At 41.7% G+C, this 25,072-nt stretch overlaps 1 protein-coding gene and 1 long non-coding RNA gene across 3 annotated transcripts in view; one reads left to right on the forward strand and one right to left on the reverse strand.

Moving 5' to 3' along the window:
* The window catches only part of LOC122674213, a 171,576-nt gene extending 165,114 nt beyond the window's left edge, over positions 1-6,462 (reverse strand). For both annotated transcript variants that reach the window (XR_006334930.1, XR_006334931.1), the window contains exon 1: positions 6,308-6,462. This is a non-coding gene — a long non-coding RNA (uncharacterized LOC122674213). The remainder of the gene's footprint in view (positions 1-6,307) is intronic.
* A 125-nt stretch (positions 6,463-6,587) lies between these two features.
* On the forward strand, positions 6,588-12,089 carry LOC122674211 (cytochrome c). Its single transcript, XM_043872372.1, has 3 exons — positions 6,588-6,731; positions 8,478-8,654; positions 8,765-12,089. Exons 2-3 carry the CDS (start codon positions 8,486-8,488, stop codon positions 8,911-8,913), a joined length of 318 nt encoding a protein of 105 aa, XP_043728307.1. The 5' UTR covers positions 6,588-6,731; positions 8,478-8,485; the 3' UTR covers positions 8,914-12,089.
* Positions 12,090-25,072: the final 12,983 nt, after the last annotated feature.

Genomic DNA, 25,072 nt, shown 5'->3' on the forward strand with positions numbered 1-25,072 from the left:
TCCAGGCCAGAACTGGAATGGGTAGCCTTTCCTTCTCCAGGGGATCTTCCCAACCCAGGGATCGAACCCAGGTCTCCTGCATTGCAGGCAGATTCTTTACCAGCTGGGCCACCAGGGAAGACCAAGAATACTGGAGAGGGTAGCCTATTCCTTCTCAATTGGATCTTTCCAACCCAGGAATTGAACTGGGGTCTCCTGTATTGCAGGCAGAAACTAATCACTTCCCAAAGACTCCCACCTCCTAATAATCTTGGGGGTTAGGATTTCAATATATAAATTTTCAGGGAGGGGGACACAAACATTCAGACCATAGCAGATAGCTTGATATCTATTATTCTAAAGCCAAATATCATGATTTTTAGAAGGTGTCCACCAACAGTTTATATGACTGCTAAATGGAATCAACTCATTTATTGATAATATGACAAGAGGTACATTTTAGACAGTTTACTCATGAGGGATTAGACAGAAAGCTCATGAGGGATTTCTGACTTTTTTTGAGATTTAATATTTGTTTTTGTTTCATGACCAATATGTCATTTGGTTACACCCTCTTTAAAACTATTCTGGGCTAAAATTATGGAATTTTTTCCCAATTTTATTCTGTAGCATAGTTATATTCATTACATTAGGTACTGTGAGAAGCAAAGTCACATGGTAAAATAACGTTGGGGAAAACTGAGGGCAAGAAAGTCAATCACATGACTTAAGCACAAGATTCTCCGTATCTTCTGACATGTAAACATATTGGGGTATGCCTAAGGTGAGGGGGATGGGCTTCCCTGGTGACTCAGTGATAAAGAATCCATTTGCCAATGCAGGTTTGATCCCTAATCTGGGAAGATCCCCTGGAGAAGGAAAGGGCACCCCACTCCAGTATTCTTGCCTGGTAAATCTCATGGACTGAGGAGCCTGGTGGGCTATACAGTCCATGGGGTCATGAAGAGTCAGACATGACTTAGTGACTGAACAGCAAGGAAAAGAAGTTGGGGTGGGGGGGTGGGATTGGATCTAGATAGGCCAAATGAGGACCAAAATGAGGACAACCACACAGTGACTCTGTGGAGTTTGCTCTTCAGTTACTCTACTGACTTCTGGTTTCCATTGTTGCTATTGAGAGATGTGATGTATATCTATTTGTAATTTTCTTAAGTAGATAATCTCTCTTTTACATCTATTTTAAATACTTCTTTTTGTCTAGAGAGTTCTGATGATCCATCACCAGGTCTTACTGCTGATTTTGTTTATCCTGTTTGCATTCATGTGCTTCCTGAATTTGAGACTCATGTCTTATATCAGTCTTGGAAAATCCTCAGATTTATATTTTCAAACACAGGCCTCTCCCTAGTTTTCTCCATTTTAGTCTTCTGAAACTCTAAATAGACCTCCTTCTACCATCTTTCTTATGTCTTCTCTAATTTCTCTTTTATATATTCTACCATTTGTTCTCTAAATTACATTTAGTAATTTCTTTGTATCTCCCTTCCATTTCATTAATTCTTTCATTTTTTTTGTGGCCCCATCTTTTGAGTTTTTAATGTAGGATGATTGGCCATATTTAGTGTGTGTGTGTGTGTGTGTGTGTGTGTGTGTGTGTGTGTGTGTGTGCGCGTGCGTGCGCATGCACGCTTAGTCACTTCAATCATGTCTGACTCTTTGCAACCCCATGGACGAGTGTGTGTGTGTGTGTGTGTGTGTGTGCACACGCGCGCTTAGTCACTTCAATCATGTCTGACTCTTTGCAACCCCATGGACTGGAGCCTGCCAGGCTGTTCATGGGATTTTTCAGGCACAAATACTGGAATGTGTTGCCATGCCCTCCTCCAGGGGATCTTCCAGACCCAAGGATCGAACCCAAGTCTGCATCTCCTGCATTGCCAGGTGGATTCTTTACCACTGAGGCACTGGGGAAGCCCATATACATATTTTATATATTTTTAAAAATTAATCTATAATCCAGCCACTAAAATATCAACAACTCACATGCTATGTTCCTCCTCTTTCCATTTCCCAGCCTGTCCTCTCAGAATCACAGTAGGCATTATCCTTTCCTTTAGGTATAGCTATGGCTTTGTCTTTCTTGTCCTTGAATTTTGTATAAAGCTCACCCTATATATGAAGTTTATTTCAGTGACTTTAACTTTCATTTACAGAAATTATTTTTGTCTCTTTTTAAAATCTGCCACATTATTTTTGATAGTTCCTTGTTTGTTGCACATGTTTTTGTTTCCTTCTTTATCTAAATGTTTTCAAATATCATTTCACATTATATATTGTAAAAGTAAATAAAATTTATTTTCTCTATTTATAAAGGAAAAAGTGGAGAAGGAAATGGCAACCCACTTCTGTATTCTTGCCTGGAGAATTCCATGGCCTGTGCCCGGCAGGCTACAACCCAAGGTCCCAAGAATCAGACATGACTGAAGTGACTAACACATAAAGGAAAAACAGAACTTTCTCCCACCTTCTAAGAGGAAGGAGGAAAATCTAAACCACCTAAATCTTCACACTAACCATTTGGAATGTAAATAGGTCTCTCAAAAAATGTAAACACCTAGGTAGATAGAGCTTCACCTTGGGAGCTTAATGCAGGTGTGACCATTTATTTCTCAGGAAAAGAAAAGGTTTATTTTTCTTTTGGACGAGGACAACTCATTAAACAAATGGCTACCACAATCCCCAAGTGAACTGAGGGTGAAATAATGTGAAAAAATAAAAACTTAACTAAGAAGGATCTGGCCACAAACCGTGATGTCAAGTCCTCCTGTGGAAAACAGGTTACCATTAATCCAAATGATAAGTGACAATAGTGCTGTCAAATGGAAAATAGGGCACTACTGATCCTAAAGCCTCATCTTATATGCTAGCTAAAAACAGCATGAGATAAAAGGATTATAATTAGTTTAGTATAAATCGTGTGAGGTCTTATTTTGATTTGGTAGTTTCTTCTAGATTACCTATATACAGCTATTTTATATTGTGCTTATTCAGTAATAAATGTGTTTGCTTTCTTTCCATAGTGATATGAGGTCCCTCTTTTTCAGTAAGGTTTTTACTTCTCCAACACTATCTAATAATTCCAACTGGCCCTTTGTGACTATAATTTTGCTCTTTGTTGGTTTTCATTATTATCTCACCACAGCATTTCTTAAATATGGAACCTGGGTTGACTGAGATATTTCTCTAGAGATTTGAGTGTTTTTGCCAGACACCAGAACACATCACCTATCTACAATTACTTTGTTCATTTTTCTGCTAGAGGTTCCTTAGGCCGTGCAGGTAAAATAAATCAAACCTTAAACCTCCATGTGGGCAGACCTGTGGTTATGAATTATCAGAGGATACTTTTTCCTCCCATCCAGTACCCAAGACCAAGCCAGACAAGACTAATTTGGTTCTTCCCTTTGCCAATGAGCAGACTATTTTATCCTTTAGATTGAAGTGTTTCAGCATTATGCAGGGGCCTCAACCAACCGAGACCCCTCCCTACTCCACTACTCTTCTTTTGTATGAGCTTTACTTCCATTCTGCAGTTGTTTAGTGGCCACGCCGTGTCCAAATCTTTTAAAACCTGGACTGTAGCCTTCCAGGGTCCTCTGTCCATGGGATTTCCCAGGCAAGAATACTGGAGTGGGTTGCCATTTCCTTCTCCAGAGGATCTTCCCAACCCAGGGATCAAACCCACAACTTCTCCATTGAAGGAGCCACCAGATGCTGAGCCACCAGAGATGCCCTTAAAGCCTAAGGCTCTTTCACTTCAGCAATTGGTGTCTCTGGAGTCAACTTATGCTTATCACAGTTTTCAGTTCTTGCTGCCTGCCTCACCCCTGCCTCCAACTAGACTTCTTTTCCCTCATTTCTTGCAACGTCATTAGATGTTTTGGTTTGAGGGGGTGGCATTTTACTAGATTTCTTTCTTATCATGAACATTAAAAATGTATATGGAGAAGGAAATGGCAACCCACTCCAGTACTCTTGCCTAGAAAATTCCATGGATGGAGGAGCCTGGTGGGCTACAGTCCATGGGGTCGCAAAAGAGTCGGACACGACTGAGCAACTTCATAATTGGTGTCAATAAACATAAAAAAAACAAATAAAAAGGAATAAATTAACAAGAAAAAAAAATGTATATATCACCCATTGTGCTGCTGGAAGGAGAAATCTAAGGCATTTGTTATATAATAGTTATACCCCTTACCAGCCACTACAATAGGAAAAGATGGAGATAGAACAGATATACAAATATGGAACTGGGCAACTTGTAGAATAGTAATGTTCTCAACTAATTCTCTCTGGTATCTTGAATACATGGTAAGCACTATGAATCTCTTTAGAACCTGAATACATGGATATTAAGCACAAATGTTAAATAGTATCTACTACAGGAATGTGCCAAGTGTTCATTTTTGCTCTTGTTCGCGTTCTCATTTTCCTTCTACTTTCAATTACAACACTCTTTATCCCCAATTTCCTCAGGTAAAGGTGTTAAGGACTTCTGATTTTCTATTCTCCCCCTCATGGAAATAAATTTGAAATGTCCATCAATCACTAGGCCCCTTGATGTATTGCTAATTCTGCATGGCCTGCAGTACCAGCACAATGTTGCTACTTTGTTCAGTCAACTGAACAAAGACTAGTAACTTCTGATACCACAAACACAGAAGATTTGAATTAGGACAAATACCCATTTAAAGCCCAAGTATTCCTTGAAGAGATATGGGTGGCAACATTAGGACTTGGCGTCAAACATATGGACTGAATTTGCAAGGTGTTAACTGAGCCCAGTTTTTCAAAAACTTGGGTAGCTAGTCAAATGAGCCTACTTCAGTATTACAGTTAAAACACTATCTTGGTCCACTCCAAAAGCCACAAAAGTTCTTGAATATTCAAGTGTTGTGATTTCTTCTCTGTTTTACAGTACACTTTTGTGGCAGCAGTGTGTGAGATCAGAGACAAGAAAATGGGAAATCAGGACACAGAAAACAATAATCTATTCGTATAAGGAGATAGATGATCTGGAGAAGAAATTATAGGACCAGTTTAAGAGGGGTCTGAGGTAATCCAGGTTAACCTACTAACTTCTATTGCTTGGGGTTTCCAAGACAGCTCAGTGGTAGAGCAACTGCCCGCCAAGAAGGAGGGGTTCAATGAATGGGTGGGGAAGATCCCCTGGAGGAGGAAAAGGCAACCCACTCCAGTAATCTTGCCTGAGAAATCCCATGGACAGAGATGCCTGGTGGGCGACAGTCCCATGTGGTCCCAAAAGAGTCCCACGCACCTGAGCAACTAAACAACAACAATCTATTGCTTAATTGAAGGGAGGAGGAAGGATGCTACAACATTAGCTCCGCCAGAGAAAAAGTTCTCACTGATTTACTCCACCGTCCTAGACAGTGCCTGGCAAACAGTATGTATTCAATAAACACTGGACTGAATGAATACAGCACCGTCTGACAGGATATGGGAAAGGAGGAAAAATTCAAACTCGGGGGCTGAATTTGAAGGACAGGAGTCGAGAAAATTTCCCAGTGACAAAACTGGGCATGTCTTCAATGAGAGCTTGTGGTGGAGGAAAAGTATGACTACTGGAAGCTGCAGTGATTAAACCTGTTTGTTTGTTTGTTTTTTGGTTGGTTTTGGCCATGCCGTGCAGGCATGTAGGATTTTAGTCCTCCCAACAGGGATCCAACCGCAGTCCCGGCGTTGGAAGCGCGGAGTCTTAACTTCTGTACTGCCAGAAGTCCCTTGCATTTCTAACGACTCCAACCACATCAGCTTGCTTGAACATGAGCTTCACCTAGGTTAGATGGAATGCAAATCCTCTACAGAGTTCCAAAGATTCGCTAGCCATCTAAAAATGTTTCTTTCTGGATGCTGGTCGCACACACCCCTTGCTCTTTTTGCACACAAACGCGAGAAGCACGTGTAGAAAAGCAGGTGGTAAAAAAGAAGCCAGCAGGTGAGGGGCCCGAACTATAATCCAGTCTCTGCCTCAACTGCAGCAGCTGCCCTAGTCTTCAGGGCTCCATCAAGGGACGATTTGGAAGAAGATAACTTAAAATTACAGCGGATAGGCAAAACAAGAACAAGGTCAGGAGCTCGTGTCCAACTCTTCCTGCTTGCGGGCTATTTCTGTTGGGTGCAGCTGGCGCCAGCGGCGGAAATACGACCGAGTCTGGGTAAAGGTCTCCAGCTGAAGGGATGACAGCCAAGAGACCTCTGCTGTGTCCAAGTCGACCGTTTCCCTCCGAGCAGACAAAACACGGTGCTGAAAGAGCATTACGTCAGCCAGCACGAGACTGGTTACCTTACGAGAAGATAACGCTATCGATCCACCGCTCGACTCCGCTCCACCCTCCCGGACGGCACACGCCAGGACTGCTCTCAGCCCCTTCCGGCACAACCTCGGTGTCGTACCTCTAATGGCCTGTCGTAATTGCCAGGAAGGAAAGGCCGGGAGAGGAAGGGCACTCACGCGGTACCCCAAAGCGTGCTAGTCGGCATGCGCGCGCCCTGAGTCCGGCCTCAGGCCTGGAGACCCGAGCCAATGAGGCGCGGCTTCGTCACTGCGTATCCGGTCGCCGGGACGGACGTCAGGGGACCGGAGGGCGGAGCCAGTTTGGTTGCACCAACACCGGTACTTAGGCACGTACCGGCGTGTCCTTGGGCTTAGAAAGCGGGGCGTTCGGCTTGCGAGCGGGAACTTCTCGGTCGCGCCCAGAGAAAGAACGGTGAGCGCGGGGCGCGGAGGCCGCAGCAGGCGGAAAGCTGAGCCACGAATGCGTGCGCCTGCATGGGGGCCGCGCGGGTGAACTGAGGCCCGCGCGCGGGGGCGAGGGAGCTGGCAGGGAGTGGCGCCCAGCTAGACTGCGCCGGGCCAGAACCGGGTGGGCTACGGCTTGAGACCCCAACTAGGTAGTAGGGTCGGTCAAGGTTCTGAAAGCTCGGAGGCGGCTTGGTCGCGATTCTTACCGAGACGCCGGTTCTCCGTTATAGGAACTGCTGAGCTGGGGCAATGGTAGACAAGACTAACTCCGAGGTGAGGGCGGGAGTGCGGGGACGGAGCGCAGCGCTTCACGTCCTCCTTCCAAAAGAGCAGAAACGACTGCTCCTCCAATAAGTCATTTCTTGGCCACCTGTCGCTTCCCTCCTTAACCTGCTGAGGAACGTCCGAGGGGGTAGGTTTCATCACAGTCTCCTTGAAACAAGCCTGGATGGATGACCTCGTGGTCACTTCCGGGGATCCGACAGCTGGATGATGGGGGTCCCTGGGTGACCGCAAAGCCGGCTGCTGACCTCCTACCCACAGCAAAGCAATTTCGAGTAACCTGAGCGGACTGAATCAAGAAAGATTTCCCTTTTTGTAAAAATGTATTTTGTTTTCTCTAAAGAGAGCAGTGGCTTTAAATTGTATGAATAAATAATGAGGCCTTAAAAGTTGGAATTTGGTGGCTTGGATTTAATATGATCTCAGTTCAACTTAATTGGATTTGTGACTTTTCGTGACCTTGGTCTCATCTTTTGAAATGGCTTTGAACTAGCTTCCCGCTTTGCTTTCCTGACCTCTAACCTTTCATCACTTATGTCAACTGGAAAAAAAAAATGCACAACTTGAGAGTTGTGAGTTAAGTTTTCTTTGGGGCAAAACGATGAGTATGTCCTAGAAGACGAGAAACTGCTCTGAGGAGGTAGGGGGAGAATGTCAGTATTGTATATGATTTTCATGAATGGGGGTACTATGCAGTCAAACACACTTACCAGAGGTTTGCTGCTAATCAGCAGGAACAGGTACCACCGTTAAGGATTTTAGTGCTTTTCTAGATAATAAGGAGATGGAAGAATTGGGCTCATAAAATCTTCACCTGAAAAGATCTATCTGAAGGCCAGTTTTGCCAGTTTACTCAAGAGCCCAGAGTGCCTTATTCCTGCTCCACCCTGAAATCCTTTCAGAATGTGTTGAAGGTCAGACTGCAGCCGCTTGTGCCTTAATCCTTGTATAGGCTGATGGCAAGTGCCAAGTTTTAGTTGGCACTTAAACACACAGAGGGGCTTCCCAGGTGGTTCAGTGGTAAAGAATTTGCCTGCCAGTGCAGGAGACACCAGAGACGTGGGTTCAATCCCTGGGTCAGAAAGGTCCCCTGGAGGAGGAAATGACAGCCCACTCTAGTAATTCTTGCCTGGAATATCCCATGGCCAGAGGAGCCTGGTGGGCTACAGTCCATGGGGTCATGAAGAATCAGACACAACTTAGTGACTGAGCATGCAGAGATATTCACAGAGGTGTGAATATCTTCCTTTTTCAAGGAAGTTCTTCCAGACAGTGTTTTTGGTATTAAAGAATCTGTTGCAAGTGAACTAAGTAAGACAAAATTCAACCTGTTATTTAAGTTGGTGTCAGTGACTGGGGTTGATGTTGGGAATCTACTGTACTTTCACTTGGAGAAAATATATTACTAATCTGAATCTTTCGTTTTTAGATTTAAAAATGGGTGATGTTGAGAAGGGCAAGAAGATTTTTGTTCAGAAGTGTGCCCAGTGCCATACTGTGGAAAAGGGAGGCAAGCACAAGACTGGGCCAAACCTCCATGGTCTGTTTGGACGAAAGACGGGTCAGGCTGCTGGATTCTCTTACACAGATGCCAACAAGAACAAAGGTAAGAGGGGGGCATTTTTAACTAACCCAAGCACAAACTGTATGAATGTAACCTATGGTAGACACTTTCAGGAGTGTGACATGCTCAACAATATATCCTTTCTTGTTTAGGTATCACCTGGGGAGAGGAGACGCTGATGGAGTACTTGGAGAATCCCAAGAAGTACATCCCTGGAACAAAGATGATCTTTGCTGGCATTAAGAAGAAGGGAGAGAGGGAGGACTTGATAGCTTATCTCAAAAAAGCTACCAATGAGTAATAGTTGGCCACTGCCTTATTTATTATGAAACAGAAGTGTCTCATGACTTTTTATGTGTACCATATTTAAATTGATCTCACACACTAGAATTCAGATCATGAACGGCTGATGGAATAATTCTGTTGGACAGTCCTGATTTAAATAAGATTGGTTTGTGGCTAAACAAATATGGTCAGCTTTTTTAATTTTGATAGTAATTCCGGTTCAACAAGTACTATCACTTTTCCCATTCTAAAGAGATGATTGAACTTGAATAAGGAATATTAAACTTCTTAGGGAGATGGTGCATTCCTTCTCAAACCCTATAAGAGATTGGTTTTATATTTAGATTTCTATAACTGGTTATATTAATATATTTAAATACTGAAAAGGTCCCTTCACTGTCTCATAGAACAGAGGAGGATTCAGATGTGTTTGAAGTTGTGTTCATTAGCCTGTTAAGGCAAGAATTGAAAATACACTGACAAATTCCACTTATCTTTTTGGTTTTATAAACTATGCCAATTTAATTAAAATTCTCTATCTAAAATTTAGCCTTTTACTTAATGAAAGGCATTTTAGTGTGGTTTATGTATAGCATCAAATAAAGAGTATTTAGCACCTCACATTTTGTAGATGATCTTTAAGATCAGATGCTTTTAAAATTCACTGTGACAGGATATGTTAACGAACTTTGCTTGTTAATTCTTCACAAAGTCAGACTAAGTTATAATTCAGGGTTGTCTTTTAAACAGGAATTCAGAAATGCAACTGTAGAACTACTTGTATATGGTGATTGGTAATCGTGCTTTTGCCAACTCATTAGAAGGATTAGAGGGGCTATATCATTAGCTCAAATTTGTAAACTCTCTGATCATAAGGCTTAAGAATTAAAAAACAAAGTCACAGATCATGATTTTTCTAACTTGATTTAATGGCATACCAAAATGGTTGAAAAATACAGTAGCCCAAACAGGCAGCATTATTACTAGTGATAGTAGTAGATTGTGTTTACTTGGTCTTCTAGGACAGCCTGCCCTAGAACAACACCTCAGTCATCCACTCAGTTTCTCTGGCCAGAATGAGCACTGCAACATTTAGGTCAACTGTAGAAAGAAGACTTTCTGGTCATAGTGTTATGGTATGTACAGTGTGTGGTGATAGTTTATGTGCTAAATTATTCATGCAGTTTGTGCCATACATGGTTAGTGTAGTCCCTAGAAATTTTGTGGAATGGTGAACTTGAACTAAGCCATAGAAAATACTGAGAGAAATTCTCAGTGGGGGGGAATAAGTCTGTACCAGTGGTGAGAGCCATTTCTGTGTGACAGAGAACTGGGAGAAGGCCTTGTCAAAAGTGATGGGGATGTTTATTTAGGTCTGTAAGGCCTGATAGAGCACTGTGTAACTTGTGAATCTTATTTTCAGTCATTGGAGAAATGTGAAAAAGCAAAGAAGTTAGTCTGAAAACATCGGCAGAAACAATTTGGGGAAGCAGATGCCTGTTATAATTCAGGTGGTATCCAGGTCAGTGAAGCAGTTAGCTTCTAAGAGAGTTCTGCACTAGTGTGGGAACACATGGAGACCAGGAAATGGACTGATTTCTGTGCTTCCTAAGCCAACTAAGGCCTGTGTTGGCAGAGAATTGTTGAGTTCTAGGCCAGTTATACTCAATAAGTGCCTCTAATATAGTTAATTCAGGGCTTCCCTGGTGGCCCAGATGGTAAAGCATCTGCCTGCAACTCAGGAGACCTGGATTCAATCCCTGGGTCGGGAAGATCCCCTGGAGAAGGAAATGGTAGCGCATTGCCATATTTTTGCCTGAAGAATTCCATGAACAGAGGAGCCTGGCAGTCCATGGGGTCTCAAAGAGTCAGACCCGACTGAGCAACTAACACTTTTCAGTGCAGAAGTACACACTGATCTGCTTCTTTGGCCCCAGACCATTGTCATGGTGTTCACATACTCAGAAGTATAATACAAAAAATTAGATTTCCACTTGTTTAATACCACTTGGATTCCAGGTTATCTTATTTGGAGATTGAGTTATTTGGAAACTCTGGTCATAACCCCAGGCTTTCTTGGTTCATTCAGAAAGCTAAACAGGTGCATTCTATTTCTCAAAGGGTAAACATGTCCAGGTTTTTAGGAACTTGACTAGTAGTCTTGTTATGTAGCATATCTTTCCACACATACATAATGATAAGAAGGCCAATGTGTGGTAAGTGATACATCATTGACAGTTTTTTAAAATAGCAAGAGACTGACTTGCTCATGCTTTGGTTAAGTTGGCTATTTTAGTCATATTAGAGGTCGCACTATTGGAACTAGAAGAGATCTCAGAGATTCTTCGATTCTAACTGGACAGATGAGAGGTGAGATTAACCTTAACTAGGCTCAGGGAACTATGGAAACTACTCACTTGGTTGAGCTGGGCCCTAGCAGGACCTAGTAGTCCAGCCTTGCAGATCACTGAGAGGAAGGTAACTGAGGCACATAGCAGATACCTGTGTTTGGAGAGGGGTAGGCTTGGCCCAGTTCTTTAACACCCCTACACCGAGCTGTGAAGGTTTTTAAGGTATGCCGTGGGCAGAGGCAAGTATCTGGACTGGGACACAGCCCATGCCATTTCCAGAGTGTTGCTTTCTTTCCACATGTTGAAAGGAGTCGTCCTGCCTGGGAGCTTTGAGGGTTGCTGGGCCCAGAGTGGCCAAAGTCACATGCTCTTGCTCCACTGACCTGATTGCAGTCCTAATTAGGGGAGGGGAGAACACCTGCCTCCTTTTCCGGCCCCTCCGGATTTGTTACCATTTTTCTTGTACTCAACATCTGCCAGGAAATATTGTCTACACTGGAAAAAAACTACATGAGTGACAGCTGAAACCACAACCAAGCTACTCTGACCATAGTTTGGTCTTAGTCTAACTCCATTTTACCAGAAATATTAATGAGCTGCTTCCAGTTTGCTTTTTCTTTATTCATTAGAATTGTGCCTGTGTTCCACATTGATGCCATTAAATACATGTGTATAGCTTGAACAGCATCCTCTGAAGAACAACCATTGGACTACTTAATTTTATTTGTGTTGTAACGAAGAATGCTGGGTTTTGAGAATGGAAAAATTGTGTTCAGAGTGGGGGTTAGTAAGCAGTCCCGAAGCTTTTTGTAAATAAAACTATTGGCGCATGGCCACTATATTCACTTGTCTTATCTAGGGCTGCTTTTGTGCTGCAATATCAGAATTGAGTAGTTGCAAGAGAGACCGAATAGCCCACAAAGCCCAAAATACTGACTGGTGCTTCACAGGAAAGTTCTTGGCCTCTGGTTTAGAGCTTTGCACAACTGCATTCTTTTGCCATCTGGAGAATAGGAATAATCTCTACTTCATAAGCCTTGCTATAAGCATTCACTGAGTGGCATCTGTGAAAACCCTTAACTGGTAAGCATTGAAACACTATATCTTCATCAAATTCCCTCAAAGTCACATATTGGAAAATTACTGCTTCCAAGGTTAGTAATTACCTAATTGTCGTTCCTAGCTTTCTGTTCTCAAGTGGCCCTGACACCTCTAGGAATTTGATAACCCCTGACTGCTCTTACTTTTTTGTACCTCCCTCATTCAAATTTCACATATTCATGGAACAAAATAAATAGGCATCCTAAAATCTTTATGCTCATATAGTTGTAACCATCTGTTAGTAACCCAAGTCAGTGTGACATTGCCCAAATTCTTGTCCAACTATCACCAAATTGCTTTATAGTTAAGGTGTATTCATCCTCACTAATCATTGGAAGAATTGTCCCTATATTATAGCGAAGTAAATAGGCTCAGGTTGTTACTCCCAAAGGTCAGAGTCCCAGGTACATTACCTTGGTAGTATCACATGTACTGACACTGCTTTCTCATGGTGCCTTCCAAAATGTCATATAGTCATCCCTATCAGCCTCTTTATACTCCCACACTTCCTTTTGTTATTAAAGACAGCTTTCTCTGGCTCCATGCTTCTGCAGTCCTCAACAAGTGGAGTCTGCTTGTTCTTCCACACTGTCCCAAGTTTCCACATGCATCTGAGTACTGGTTGAGAAAATCACACACTTTTGTGGATCAATACCCCTGTAAACTTACCTCTGATTCAACTAAACCATCAGAAACCCTATATCAGTTCTCTCTGCATCTTCCTTGTTAATTTAGAAGGTCCTCATGCTCCTCAGGCTTCTTATCTCACCCAGCTCCCTCCTCTCACAGCAGATGACCTTGCCTTCTATTTCAGATAGGAATTTACTTCTTGAATACAAGGAAGGTTTTGGTCATCCCTCATCCCTGTCTTCAACAATGTTGTTCTTAATTCAGCTATGATTTGGAATGTTGAATTACATCAAAACATAACTCCAGATACTATAGATGCCCCAGCATGGTCGATCTAACACCTATTCCCAGCCCCTTTGTCCTCTCCCATAGAAAGTGAAAGAAACGCTGATTTTCATTGAGGTGCAGGAACTTTACATTGGGAGCCACACTCCAACAGAAAAAATACTATCCAAGTTCTGGAAATTATGGCTTTTCTTACTCAGTTTATAAGCTTAATGAAATTGTGGCTATCCCTACCTGAATTGGACAGGGGTCATAAATTGACCAAAAGAAAACAAGTCTTTCCAGCTTGGGGATGACAGGGGAAATTAATAAATTTTCTTTAAAGTCACCTGCCTATGGTATAAGTTGGGGCATACCATTTTGTCAGTAAGACAAGAATTTCTTACTTTTATTGATGAATGGTGGAAGAAGACAGCCCAAGAGTTCTGATTTCTCTGCTAATGCTTCCTAACAGAATCTTAGACACATTAACTCTTCTGTGCCTTTAATTTCCTCAACTGCAAACTGACATTAATTATATTAATCCTTAGGGTTGTTGTGAGGAATAAACAAGAGAACATTGGTGTGTTGCCTTGCATTCAGTAAACCCTTAAAGTTAGCTAATTTTGAACTGGCTGCACAGGGAAATCTGTCAAATTAGCAGTTGGGCAGGTTGCATGGAAGGGATAGGACACATTGGGATGACTTTTTTAACTGAAGAGATTTAGTGAGAGAGAAGTACTGGGAATGAGAGATTTATATCTGTGATGCAGGTCCATAATTCCAATAACTCACTCATTAGGTGATGTCTCATTCTCTATTAGTGACCAGGACCAAAAATCAATGAAGTACAACCCCCAAAGTAAATGGAGGGCTCTTTACTTTGGGAGCTATTTTGAGGGGGTCTGAGACGTTTGGTCAGAAGGTTAAATGGGCACCTAATTTTCATATATTCATTGTCTAAGTATGTCTAACTTTTACAGTAACCTAACAAAGACATAGTTTTCAATACAAGGATTATGCCAGCCCTCGCCAACAGCTCCTGAACCTTTGAGGGTAATGTCAACAAAAAAGGAGACAAATCAATATGGAAAAAGTATGCATTAGAGGCAGTTAGAGCAGGAAATGTGTAGGAGGCTGGCCCCATCCCACCACTGTTCCCTGTCCCAGAAAAATTTATCTGGAGACTTACTCCAGGTAAAAGCAGGGTCCATCTGTAAGGTTCTTGCCTCACAATGGTTGCTAACTTGTCTTGAGCAATATTCAGTAGTTAAATGGCTAGAGAATATCGGTTCTGGAAACCAGCACCTCATACAATTCTTGGATGGGGCGTGTGTGATATAAGAAAATATGAACTTCCCTGGTGGACTTCTCAGTAGTTGAGAGTCCACCTGCCAATGCAGAGGACAAAGGTTTGATCCCTGGTCCATGAGGATCCCACATGCCATGGGGCAGCTGGGCCCATGCATCCCAACTGCTGAGCCTGTGCTCTGCAAATAGGGAGCCCACACAACATAACTGCTGAAGCCTGTGCTCCCTAGAGCCCTGCTCTGCAACAAGAGAAGCCACTGCACTAAGCCCGCAACTTGAGAGTAGCCCCCACCACCACAACTAAAGAAAAGCCCATGTGTGGCAAAAAAGACCCAATGTAGCCATAAATAAATGAATAAAGTACATAAATAATTCTTTTAATATCACCATGCTAGTCAAATACTGTGTGCCATGCACACAGGTTAGAGACTGAGAAGGGATCTATGAGATAGATTTTTTAACTTTCTAAATCAGACTAGGTTAAGAGACTAAATTTTTCAGTATGCACATAATAATAAGGGAGGAAAAATAATTAAAGAACCAATGCTTACAAATAACCTAAATTTACATCAAAAGGTACTAGAAAAAGGAAAACAAACAAGACCCAAAATTGGGCTTCTCTGATGGCTCATCGGGTAAAAAATCCGCCTGCAATGCAGGAGACAGGAGACTAAGATTTGATCCCCGGGTCTGGAAGATCCCCTGGAGAAGGAAATGGCAACCCACTGTGGTATTACTTGCCTGAAAAATCCCATGGACAGAAGAACATCGCAGGCTACAGTCCAAAGGGTCACAAAGAGTCATGACAAAGCACACACAAAGTTAGTAGAAGGAAAGAATACTAAGATCAGAGCAGAAATAATGAGATAGAAACTAAAAGAAAGAAAAGAGGACTTCCCTGGTGGTACAGTGGATAAGAATCCACCTGCCAGTGCAGGGGACACGGGTTTGATTACCTGGTCCCAGAAGTTTCCACATGCCAGGGGGCAACTAAGCCTGTGTGCCACAGTGGGAGAATTTGCTGCAATAAGAAGCCCAAGCACTGCAACAAAGAGTAGGTCAGCTGGCTGCAACTAGAGAAAACCCACGTGCAACAACCAAGACCCAGTGCAGTCAAAAAAAATTTTTTTAAAGAAAAATGAAACCAAGAGTTGGTCCTTTAAAAAGATAAACAAACTTGATAAACGTTTAGCCAGACTCATCAAGTAAAAGAGAGGGCCCAAATAACATCAAGAATGAAAGAGAAACCTCTTTTAACTGACACCACTGAAATACAAAGGATCCTAAGAGATTACTGTGAGCTATACACCAACAAAATGGACAATGGAGAAGAAATGGATAAACTCCTAGAAACATACAAATTCCCAAAACTAAGTCAAGAGGAAATATTGATAGAAAATATGAACAGACAAATTACCAGTAATGAAATTAAATCAGGACACAGCCACAGGCTCCCTACTTTTGATTCCTCTCCTATTTCACTGACCATTGTTTCTTAACTTCATTTGTAGGTTTCTTTTTGTCAACTCTGGAAGAAACTACCATTTGCCTACTTGATACCCATTTTCCTCTTCACTTTTAGTCACAGAACCTTATTTTTTAGAGTGGTAATGACCTATAAAAGGCTACTCTGTCCCACTTGCCTAGGTGTGGTCAGTGGGGCAAGTAAAAATGAGTTGGGTGGGACTTCTGGGAAGAGCTGACTCAGCTAGGAGAACTTCCCTTTTGTCCCTTCTTCCTGCCTGGAACCTGGATGGGATTGCAAAACTGCTGGCAGCCATCTCAGGCTTGCATCATTGAGGGTGGAGCCATGTGCCTGAGGAAGGCAGAGCAAAAAGACAGGTGGAATGACCAGAGTACTGGGGATCTGGTGAAGCTGTCATATTAGTCCAGAATTTATTAAACTTCTTATTTAAGCCACTGTTGTTTCAGTTTCTGTTACATGCAGCTGATTCTAATCCTAGCTGACAGGCCCATCCCTTATATTACCACACCAGGTTCATTTGCCTGACTCACAACAAGCCAAATCCTGAGATGCCAAGGTTTGCAGCAGAGAAAGAATTTATACACAGGCAGCCAAGCATGGAGACAAGAGAACAAGTATTAATTCCACTTTCATGAAGGTGAAGGGCTCAAGATATTTGTGGGATAAAGAGGCAGGGTGGTCTGAGGTGTGGGGAAAGATGACCAAAGATAAGAAAAAGGTAAAGTAATTGGAGTTCTGCACAGATGTATCTGAGTTACATGCTTCTTCATAGGATGTATGTTCAGAAAATGATGTCATTAACATGATCTGAGGGTGAAGTTTTTGGCCCTCTGATGTCAAAAGTTCACCTATTGAACAGTCACCCAGTCCGTGGTCTTAATTTGGGTTTAATTTGGGTAAGACCAGCTCCATGTTCCTGAAAAACAATTTGAGCAACTGTTATTATAGGGTCGCATATATCAGAGGTATCTATAGGAGGTGACTTAATTTAGCACAATTATGCCAGTGACTTCACAGCTATAGCTATAGTCCAAATACCTCTTGAGCTCAAAAGTCATATACTCAACTGCTTTTTAGACATCTTTATTTGGGTTCTGTCCCCCTGCCCCCAAACATCATGAATAAGGGCCTCCTCCGAATATGTCCATGAGCTGATCCCTCGTACCTACGATAGAAGCGAGTTTTTAAATGTGATGAAGTTAAGGATGTTGAAATGGAGAGTTTATCCTGTGTTATTCAGGTAGACCTGAGGAATTAAAGAAGGCAATGTGGCAGTAGAAGCAGAGATTGGAGTGATATGGACACAACCAAGACTGCCAGTAGCCTCTGGAAGATAGAAGAGACAAGGATAGGATTCCCCTTTTGAATCTCTAGAAGGAACTAGCCCTTCCAACACCTTGATTTTAGCCCACTGAGACCCATTTCAGACTTTTGATGGCCCAGAACAACAAGATAATAAAGTCTGTGGCAATGGCAATGGGAAACCAATACAGATCCTTCAAACCTAACATATGTAAAAGCATACCTCTCAGCAGCGCCAGGGGAGTTGACTGGATTCATCCCAAAGTGAATCTTGACTTCTACCCTTGTCTCCTCAGCAGTGCAAGACAGATGCAAACTTGAGTCTGTTCTTCAGAGTCTGTCTGCTTGGCTTTCCTAGCGTCCTGCCTTGTTCAACTTGAAAACTTGGCAGATGCCTTAAGGGCTAGGTGTTGGGCACAGACTTTGCCCCTTCCTCCTGAGACCTTCACCTTTCAAGCCTCTACTTTTCACTTCTTCCTCCCTGAGATGTTTCTCTGCCTTTTAGAAGAGGTCCTCTACTTGAGCCCTTTTGGTTCTTAGGCGTTTGCCCCACACCCAGAGTGGTTAATTGCTCCAAGGGAAAATGCACACTGTTAGCTCACCTCTCCCCGCAGTTCCCTCTTCTCCAAGATTTTATCTTATCAAGTTCTAATTGCTTCTACATTATCTTCCAAAAGCAATTGCAGGCAACTTCATCTTAGGCCCACACACGAGACAGGTGGATACCAGGGCTCCTGAACTGCTTCCCTCACCCTTTTTACCCTGGACCTGCAAGCAAAGCAATTGCCTGGTATCTGCATGCATGCCAAGTCACTTCAGACATGTCTGACTCTGACCCTATGGACTGTAGTCTGCCAGGCTCCTCTGGGATTCTCCAAGCAAGAATACTGGAGTGGATAGCCATTTCCTCCTCCAGGTTATCTTCCTGACCCAGGGATTGAATATGTATCTCTTATGTCTCCTGCATGGGCAGGCAGGTTTTTTTTACCACTAATGCCCCCTGGGAACCCTGCCTGTATCTGAGTTCTACTTTAATACTAGAGGGATGACCTTCTTTCTTTCCTTACAATCTAAACAGCATCTTGGTCCTGTTTATGTCCCAACCCTTGAACTAGCTTCATTCTACATCCCAGGCCAGAGTGAATAATACTTGGGCTTTCTTAGTTTTTTCTGAAATTCAGGATTGCCTGCTTTCTAAATTCTAGGATTCTATTTTGTGGCTAGCTCCTTTCTCCTTGTTGATAATTTTGGAGTAAGTGTTATGCCAGCTCCAAGTCAGTCGTGAAAGAAGGCTCATTTTTACATTCCCAGGTATATTGCGTTCTGTTTTTCAATTTATCGCCCAAATACAAGCCTGGAAAGCACTCTTGTAGGTTGTATTCTCTCCTCTGAATTCTAAATGAGTTATTTTGTGACAATTTTGATAAGCAGGGTCAAAGATCCTTATTAAAAAAACAATACTGGTAGCTTTTTATAGCTCTGAAGCTCACGAAAAAAGCCTCATCACGTGTTTTCTATGCCTGGTCTCATTTAATTAACACGATTATCTTGTGCAAGGGAGGGCAGGGGATGGGCAGCTGGAGGGGAGGGTGGTAATTGTTGACTACCTTGTATTTATTAGGAAAGAAGTTGAGAGACATTGAATTCCTCATCAGTAAGCAATAGAACTAAGATTCAAAAACAGATCTCTGACTCCAAAGCCCTTACTCTTTGTAATACAGCTCTACCTCCTGACCTATATAACTCTCAGTGTCTGATGCCACAAATTTCTTTTTTTTAAAGCAGAAAATACATTTATTAAGGGGTGCAAAATAGTTTACAAAATCTCTGAGAATCAGGCTTGGAGTTGACCAGTGTCATGCAAAATGGTCAAAAATTATTCTGCAGGCCTGGTTCCATGAGGACACCACCCCGAAGTCATTTCTGAGCCTGGGGAGTGTAAAGTGTGCTGCATATACTCCTTGGGCAGTTATCACTACTGATTCTAGAAACTAGACTTGCTACTTCGTCTAGTGCCAGCCTTGTCACGTTTAATTCAGGGTGATTCCTCTCTCTGCTGTCCCTGGTCATTGTGCCAAATTCTGGCACGAAAGCATCTAGACGACAGAGCTTGGGTCACAAGCCTGTGCCCCTGCTGCAAGCAATGCTGAGGACGTTCTAGCCTCTGATGAAGAAGGATACCCAGACAGAGAGGGAATATTCAGATGCGTGTTAAAAAATATATTTCCTTTTTCCATAAACCTTAACAACTCCTCCCCTTTAAAAAGCTCTTGTCTACCACAATGTACAACTCAAATGCACTAGCTGACTTCTCCAGTGGTGTCAACAAACTCATCCATCTATGAGACAGAATTCCTGGATGGACCCTATTCCTTCTCTAGAAAGTGAAAATCCTCTCTGGTTATTCTGTAACCTGTGAACTAATGTGGAAAATGTGTCATCATGAACACATCCAATATGTAACAGAGGGGGAAGGAGATGAAAGGAGAAAATGAGTCAAATATAGAAATAAACACAGGGCACACAGAGGAAGAAACTGTGTGGAGATACTCAGTCCTCATTCCTGTGATCACAGTATTCATGACTTCTCTCCACCAGCTATCTCAGGATTTCTTTACTCTCACCCAGCTTCGCTGCTTGCTTGATTTTCTCACTCAGCCATCCATCTTCTCCTGTGCCTCTTGGCCATCTGTATGTCCTTTTCCACAATTTCTAACCTCAGTCCCACCTAATCATTGTAAGCACCTGTGGGCCCGTGGTTAAAGTGTGGACGATTCTGAATAGGCCATCACCTTGACTGAGCAGTTAAAATGCAGTGATACACAAGAGATTGTTAGAGGCTGATAATATAAGAATACTACGCCTAAGAGCTAGTTAGTGACTGAGAACACCCAGTGAAGCGTGGAGGCTTTAACACACCTTGTCGTTTCTAAAAAAAAAACTACAGTTGACCTTTGAACAAAATAGCAGTTAGGGGCGCTGACCCTCCAAGCTTCTCAAAAGCTGCATGTAGCTTCTAGTTGGCTCTCTTAGCCATAGTTCTTTTGTATCCACAGTTTTGCAATCCTGGAGTCAACCTGCTATGGATTGAGTAGTACTGTAGTATTTGCTATTAAAAAATACTATTAAAAAACACATATCAGTGGATCCCTGTAGTTCAAATCCATAATATGCAAGGGTCAACTGTATATGGATTGTTTATTTTTTAGCTATTGAGTTGTGTGGGGTTTTTTTTTTTTAATATATTTTGGATATTAACTCCTTACAGAGATATGATTTGAAAGTATTTTTCCCATTCAGTTTGCTAGAATGATTTGCTTTAAACATGTTCTAGTCAGGGCTCCTGGCTAAGAAAGGAGACTTTATCAAGATATCTCAGAAAAGGGAAGTTTTGAAGGGTTATTTTCTTTTTATAAGGTATACTGTCAATAGTGAAGAGTCAGAGATTTTACCCTACTTGCAAGCTAACAAGTCAGCCTGCTGCCATTTCGTGGATGCTGGAAAAAGACATTAGACATCCAGATTAGAGGTCTAAAACATAGTTTATTAATTGCAGTAGCAGAAGCTGGAGTATCAGCAATGTTGTGTCAGTTGCCAAATCCCCAGTTCCCACAGGGCATCCGCAAGAGGGGTTGGATAATACCTTCACATGCAGTGGGTTACATTGCATGGTGGAGCCAGGACATAGGGAACCCAAATCTTTTATTATGAGCCAAAGCTGCCTAACCTTTGCCCCCTTGAGACATATTGTCTTTATTTTACTGGTCAGTAAACAAACCTGCCCTTTGCTTCAGAGGGGCACAAGGCTGTCTGTCCCCGAGAACATTGCTTCTGTTCACAGAATAGGTAGAAACATGAGAGACCCATGGAGAACTGTCTCCCAAAATCCCCACAGAATTTCAGGAAAGTCTAAGAATGAGGCTGAGATTCACTGTGACTTGAGCTAAAAGATGTTTGAGCTTTGGGATTCTTGATGCTAAAGCACTACCATTACTGGGATTCAGCTCTCCTCCGCATGTCCTTCTGTCCTGCTACCACCTGGGTTTGGTTTTTTGCTTTTATTACATAATATAATTAGCCCAGCTCATTTTTTCATTCCAGACTTTCAGTCACATTTCTGACCAGTTTTGACCTCGGTCTAGTTCCACCAATGCTCTAAATAACAGTGGTTGCAAGAGTTTATGAGGTCCTAAAGGCCTCCATGTGAGTATTGTTGCCTCCAGGAGGTTTCAAATAATAATCTCTCTTCCCCACACAGGAACTGAACAAAATGAAACACAAAAGAACAAGGTGGATGGGAAATCAAATATCACTGTATTTGCGGAAAAAATGAAGTTAGGAAGCTTAGACTAAGAGCCAAGTGGACCTACTCACTGAACCTCAAAGTTAGGCACTTAAGTACCACTTGTAGGCAGAGTTAGAGTGTCTGTTTTGGGGCTTCTAGATCCCAAAGGGAAGCAGAGAAGATTTAGTCCACACATGCCCATTTTAATTCTTCCTAAGATTAAACTTCCCCAGAAGAAGGGGTAAGGGAATGGAGAGAGGCCGTGAGTTATATTAACTGAGCTTCCTCTACATGAACAGAAACACTGTATAATATTCTTTTCTAATAGGAAGCAGTAAGTGGACTTTAGAAGCATCTTCAACCCCTTCCCCATTCCCTTTGCATGTTGGACATCCCCTTTGCACAGTCCATTTCCCTTTGGAGTCTCTGAGCCCCTGTTGGACAGGGTCTATGTTTTATTTATCTTTGCATCCCCAGTACCTTACTATACTACTCAGTAGTAAGATAGGAAATGGCAACCCACTCCAGTAGTCTTGCCTGGTAAATCCCATGGACAGAGGAACCTGGCAGGCTAGAGTCCATGGGCTTGCAAAGAGTTGGATGCAACTGAGTGAATGAGCACAGTAGTAAAAAACTAATCAATAGTCTCTGTATTAATATGCATGATCTGCCCAACTACCATTCAGGTTCTACGATAGCAGAGACTTTCTCCTGTAACTTATTCCCCACACTGCTGCTAATTTCCTTTTATTGCATGAACCAGAGATCTCACACCCTATCAGATAATGGGGGTTTATTGGAAAAAAATTCATTGCAAAGAGGGAGGCTGGCATTACTTTCGCTTCTGAGAGTAGCTCCTTTTACAATCTAAACCAACTTTAGGGACCAGATTAACATTTGCCTTTTCAGCAGAAGCTGATAGATCTTTAACTAATATGCTGCTATTCATATAACTCTTCTTTTGGACTTTGCTTCACTTTTATGTCTTGTCTACACCTGTTATCAACCAACTGACTCTTTCTTGTTCAACTACCTGAGGGAGAAGATCCAACTGGCTCTATTACTTGGCCGTAGTAGATAGAGCTCTGTAAACCAAGCCACTTCAGAGGTTTTCAGGTGCCCACCTCTGTCCTCATCAGAGGCCTTCTCTTAGTACAAAAACAACCTAGGGATGGCCCATTTCAGTCAGCTTGGGTCTCTCAGGAAGGTACTTTGCCTCAGAAGTAGTTGATTGGCCTGACAAGTCCTGTGACTGGAGTGTCTGTAAAGGACTTCAAAACAAATGCTCATCCTGTTTGGCGTATCCTGGGTAACTGTTAGGGTCTTAACATGGAGCTGGGCTGTATGTGTCTTATCCTTTGATCTGTAGCTGTCATCGCCATATTGAGATTCTGGAAGAGTTTGAGTCTGTCTCTCTCTTCACAATCAGCTTCATGCCTTTTATTAAAAACCTAACTCATTTCTGAGGGAAAACATTTTCCCCAATGGAGTCTAGAGCTATGACACCTTAAAAGAATGTTTTAATTGAAGTACAGTTGATTTACCATGTTGTATTAGTTTCAGGTATGTGATCATATATAATACATTCTATAATATATGTAATACATTCTTTTTTTTTTATGTAATATATTCTTTTCTCAGATTATTTTTCATTAGAGGTTATTACAAGATATTGACTTGTGCTATAGTGTATCTATTGTTGCTTGTTGTTTGTCTATTTTTTTGTTTATTACTTGTTGTTTATCTATTTTATACATAGTAGTGTATGTCTTTTAACCCCAAACTCCAAATTTATCCTCTCCTTCTTCCCCTTGGTAACCATATGATTATTTTCTATGTCTGTAAATCTATTTATGTTTTGTAAATAAGTTCATTCATATCCTTTTTTTAAGATTCCACTAATAAGTCATATAATATAATATTTGTCTTTTCTCTGTCTTAAGTTACTTTAGTTAATATGATAATCTCTAGGTCCATCCATGTTGCTACAAACAGCATTATTTCCTTGTTTCCTTATGGCTGAGTAATATTCCATTGTGTGTATATATATACACACACACACACACATCTTCTTTATCCATTTATCTGTTAATGGACATTTAGGTTGCTTCCATGTCTTGGCTATTGTAAATAGTGCTGCTATCTTTTCAGATTATAATTTTGTGTGAATATATACACAGGAGTGGGATTGCTGGATCATATGGCAGCTCTATTTTTAGTTTTCTGAGGAATCCCCATACTGTTTTCCATAGCGACTGCACCAATTTACTGTTCCCTTTTCTCCATACCCTCTCCAGCATTTATTTTTTTTGTAGACTTTTGTTGATAGCCATTTGTACTCCTGTGAAACGATACCTCATTGTGGCTTTGATTTGCATTTCTCTGGTGTAATTGAGTTTTGTTTGGTTCCATCTATCCATCTAAGCAACTTATTTTGACGTCTAATGTTTTAAAATATTTCTTGGAATCATAAAAATTATACAAATTTAAATTTAGATTATTTAATAGTAAGTTATAGTCTCAGATATGATCAAGGGGCTCTGGGGAGAAAAAAATGGGGGAAAAGAATGTGTTGAATAGAGTAGGGAATCTAATGAAAGAGAAAATAAAAGAGATGAAAAGAAAGAAAATAAGAAAGATAAAGTAAGGGATATAAAGAATTTTATGTTCTTTGTTTTTGCTAGAGCTGGCTCTCTGTAATATGATTCTCAGGATGCCAGATCCTTTTAAAAACTGGGAGCCAAATTCAGACATAAAGACGCAGTTAAAAATAAACTTGAAGAACCATAGAGCCAGCTATGCTTGGCTTTGTTGTGAACACAAGAGGGCGCTAAGCTCCACAGTGATGCACAGGCCACTCAGGCCCACATCTGACATCACAGCATATACACAAATTGTTGTTCTCAAGTAATATTTCTTAAAGGTCATACAAAATGTTAAAGCAGAGACATAGCTACTCTCCTGGGTAACTCTAACTCTAGATAGATAGAGATACCCATCTCATTTAATTTTGTGACTTTATGTACCTGTAAGATTATCTGCCATCAGTTTGAAGATAGCAATATTTCTAAAGAAATCAAAAGAATGTTGTCAGGCACAGGGGCATAGAAAGAAAGGCTGGCAGGGACCACCTAAGCTTGCTCAGGGAAGACGGAGCCTTAACAAAGACGGCAGGAATTGCAGTCCCATGAGAAGGCCCATGCATCACAGCATCTTAGTTAGGGACTTTAACTCTTCAAATCACATTACCCCCCGAGCTCTTGTTCTGTGCTCACAAGTAACCTCTGATGATTACTTGGCTTCTCACAGGGCTCTGTGTCCGTGGAGGGACACTTAAGGGCAAAACCAACTTTAAAATTTTATTACAGCAAAGCAAAAGTAAAAATATTATAATTATTTGGTGACAGTTATATTTCTTATTTTAGGAGGGTCACAGGACAGGGAA

The sequence above is a fragment of the Cervus elaphus genome, chromosome 18 (assembly GCF_910594005.1).
Source record: "Cervus elaphus chromosome 18, mCerEla1.1, whole genome shotgun sequence".
Classification (NCBI taxonomy): domain Eukaryota; kingdom Metazoa; phylum Chordata; class Mammalia; order Artiodactyla; family Cervidae; genus Cervus; species Cervus elaphus.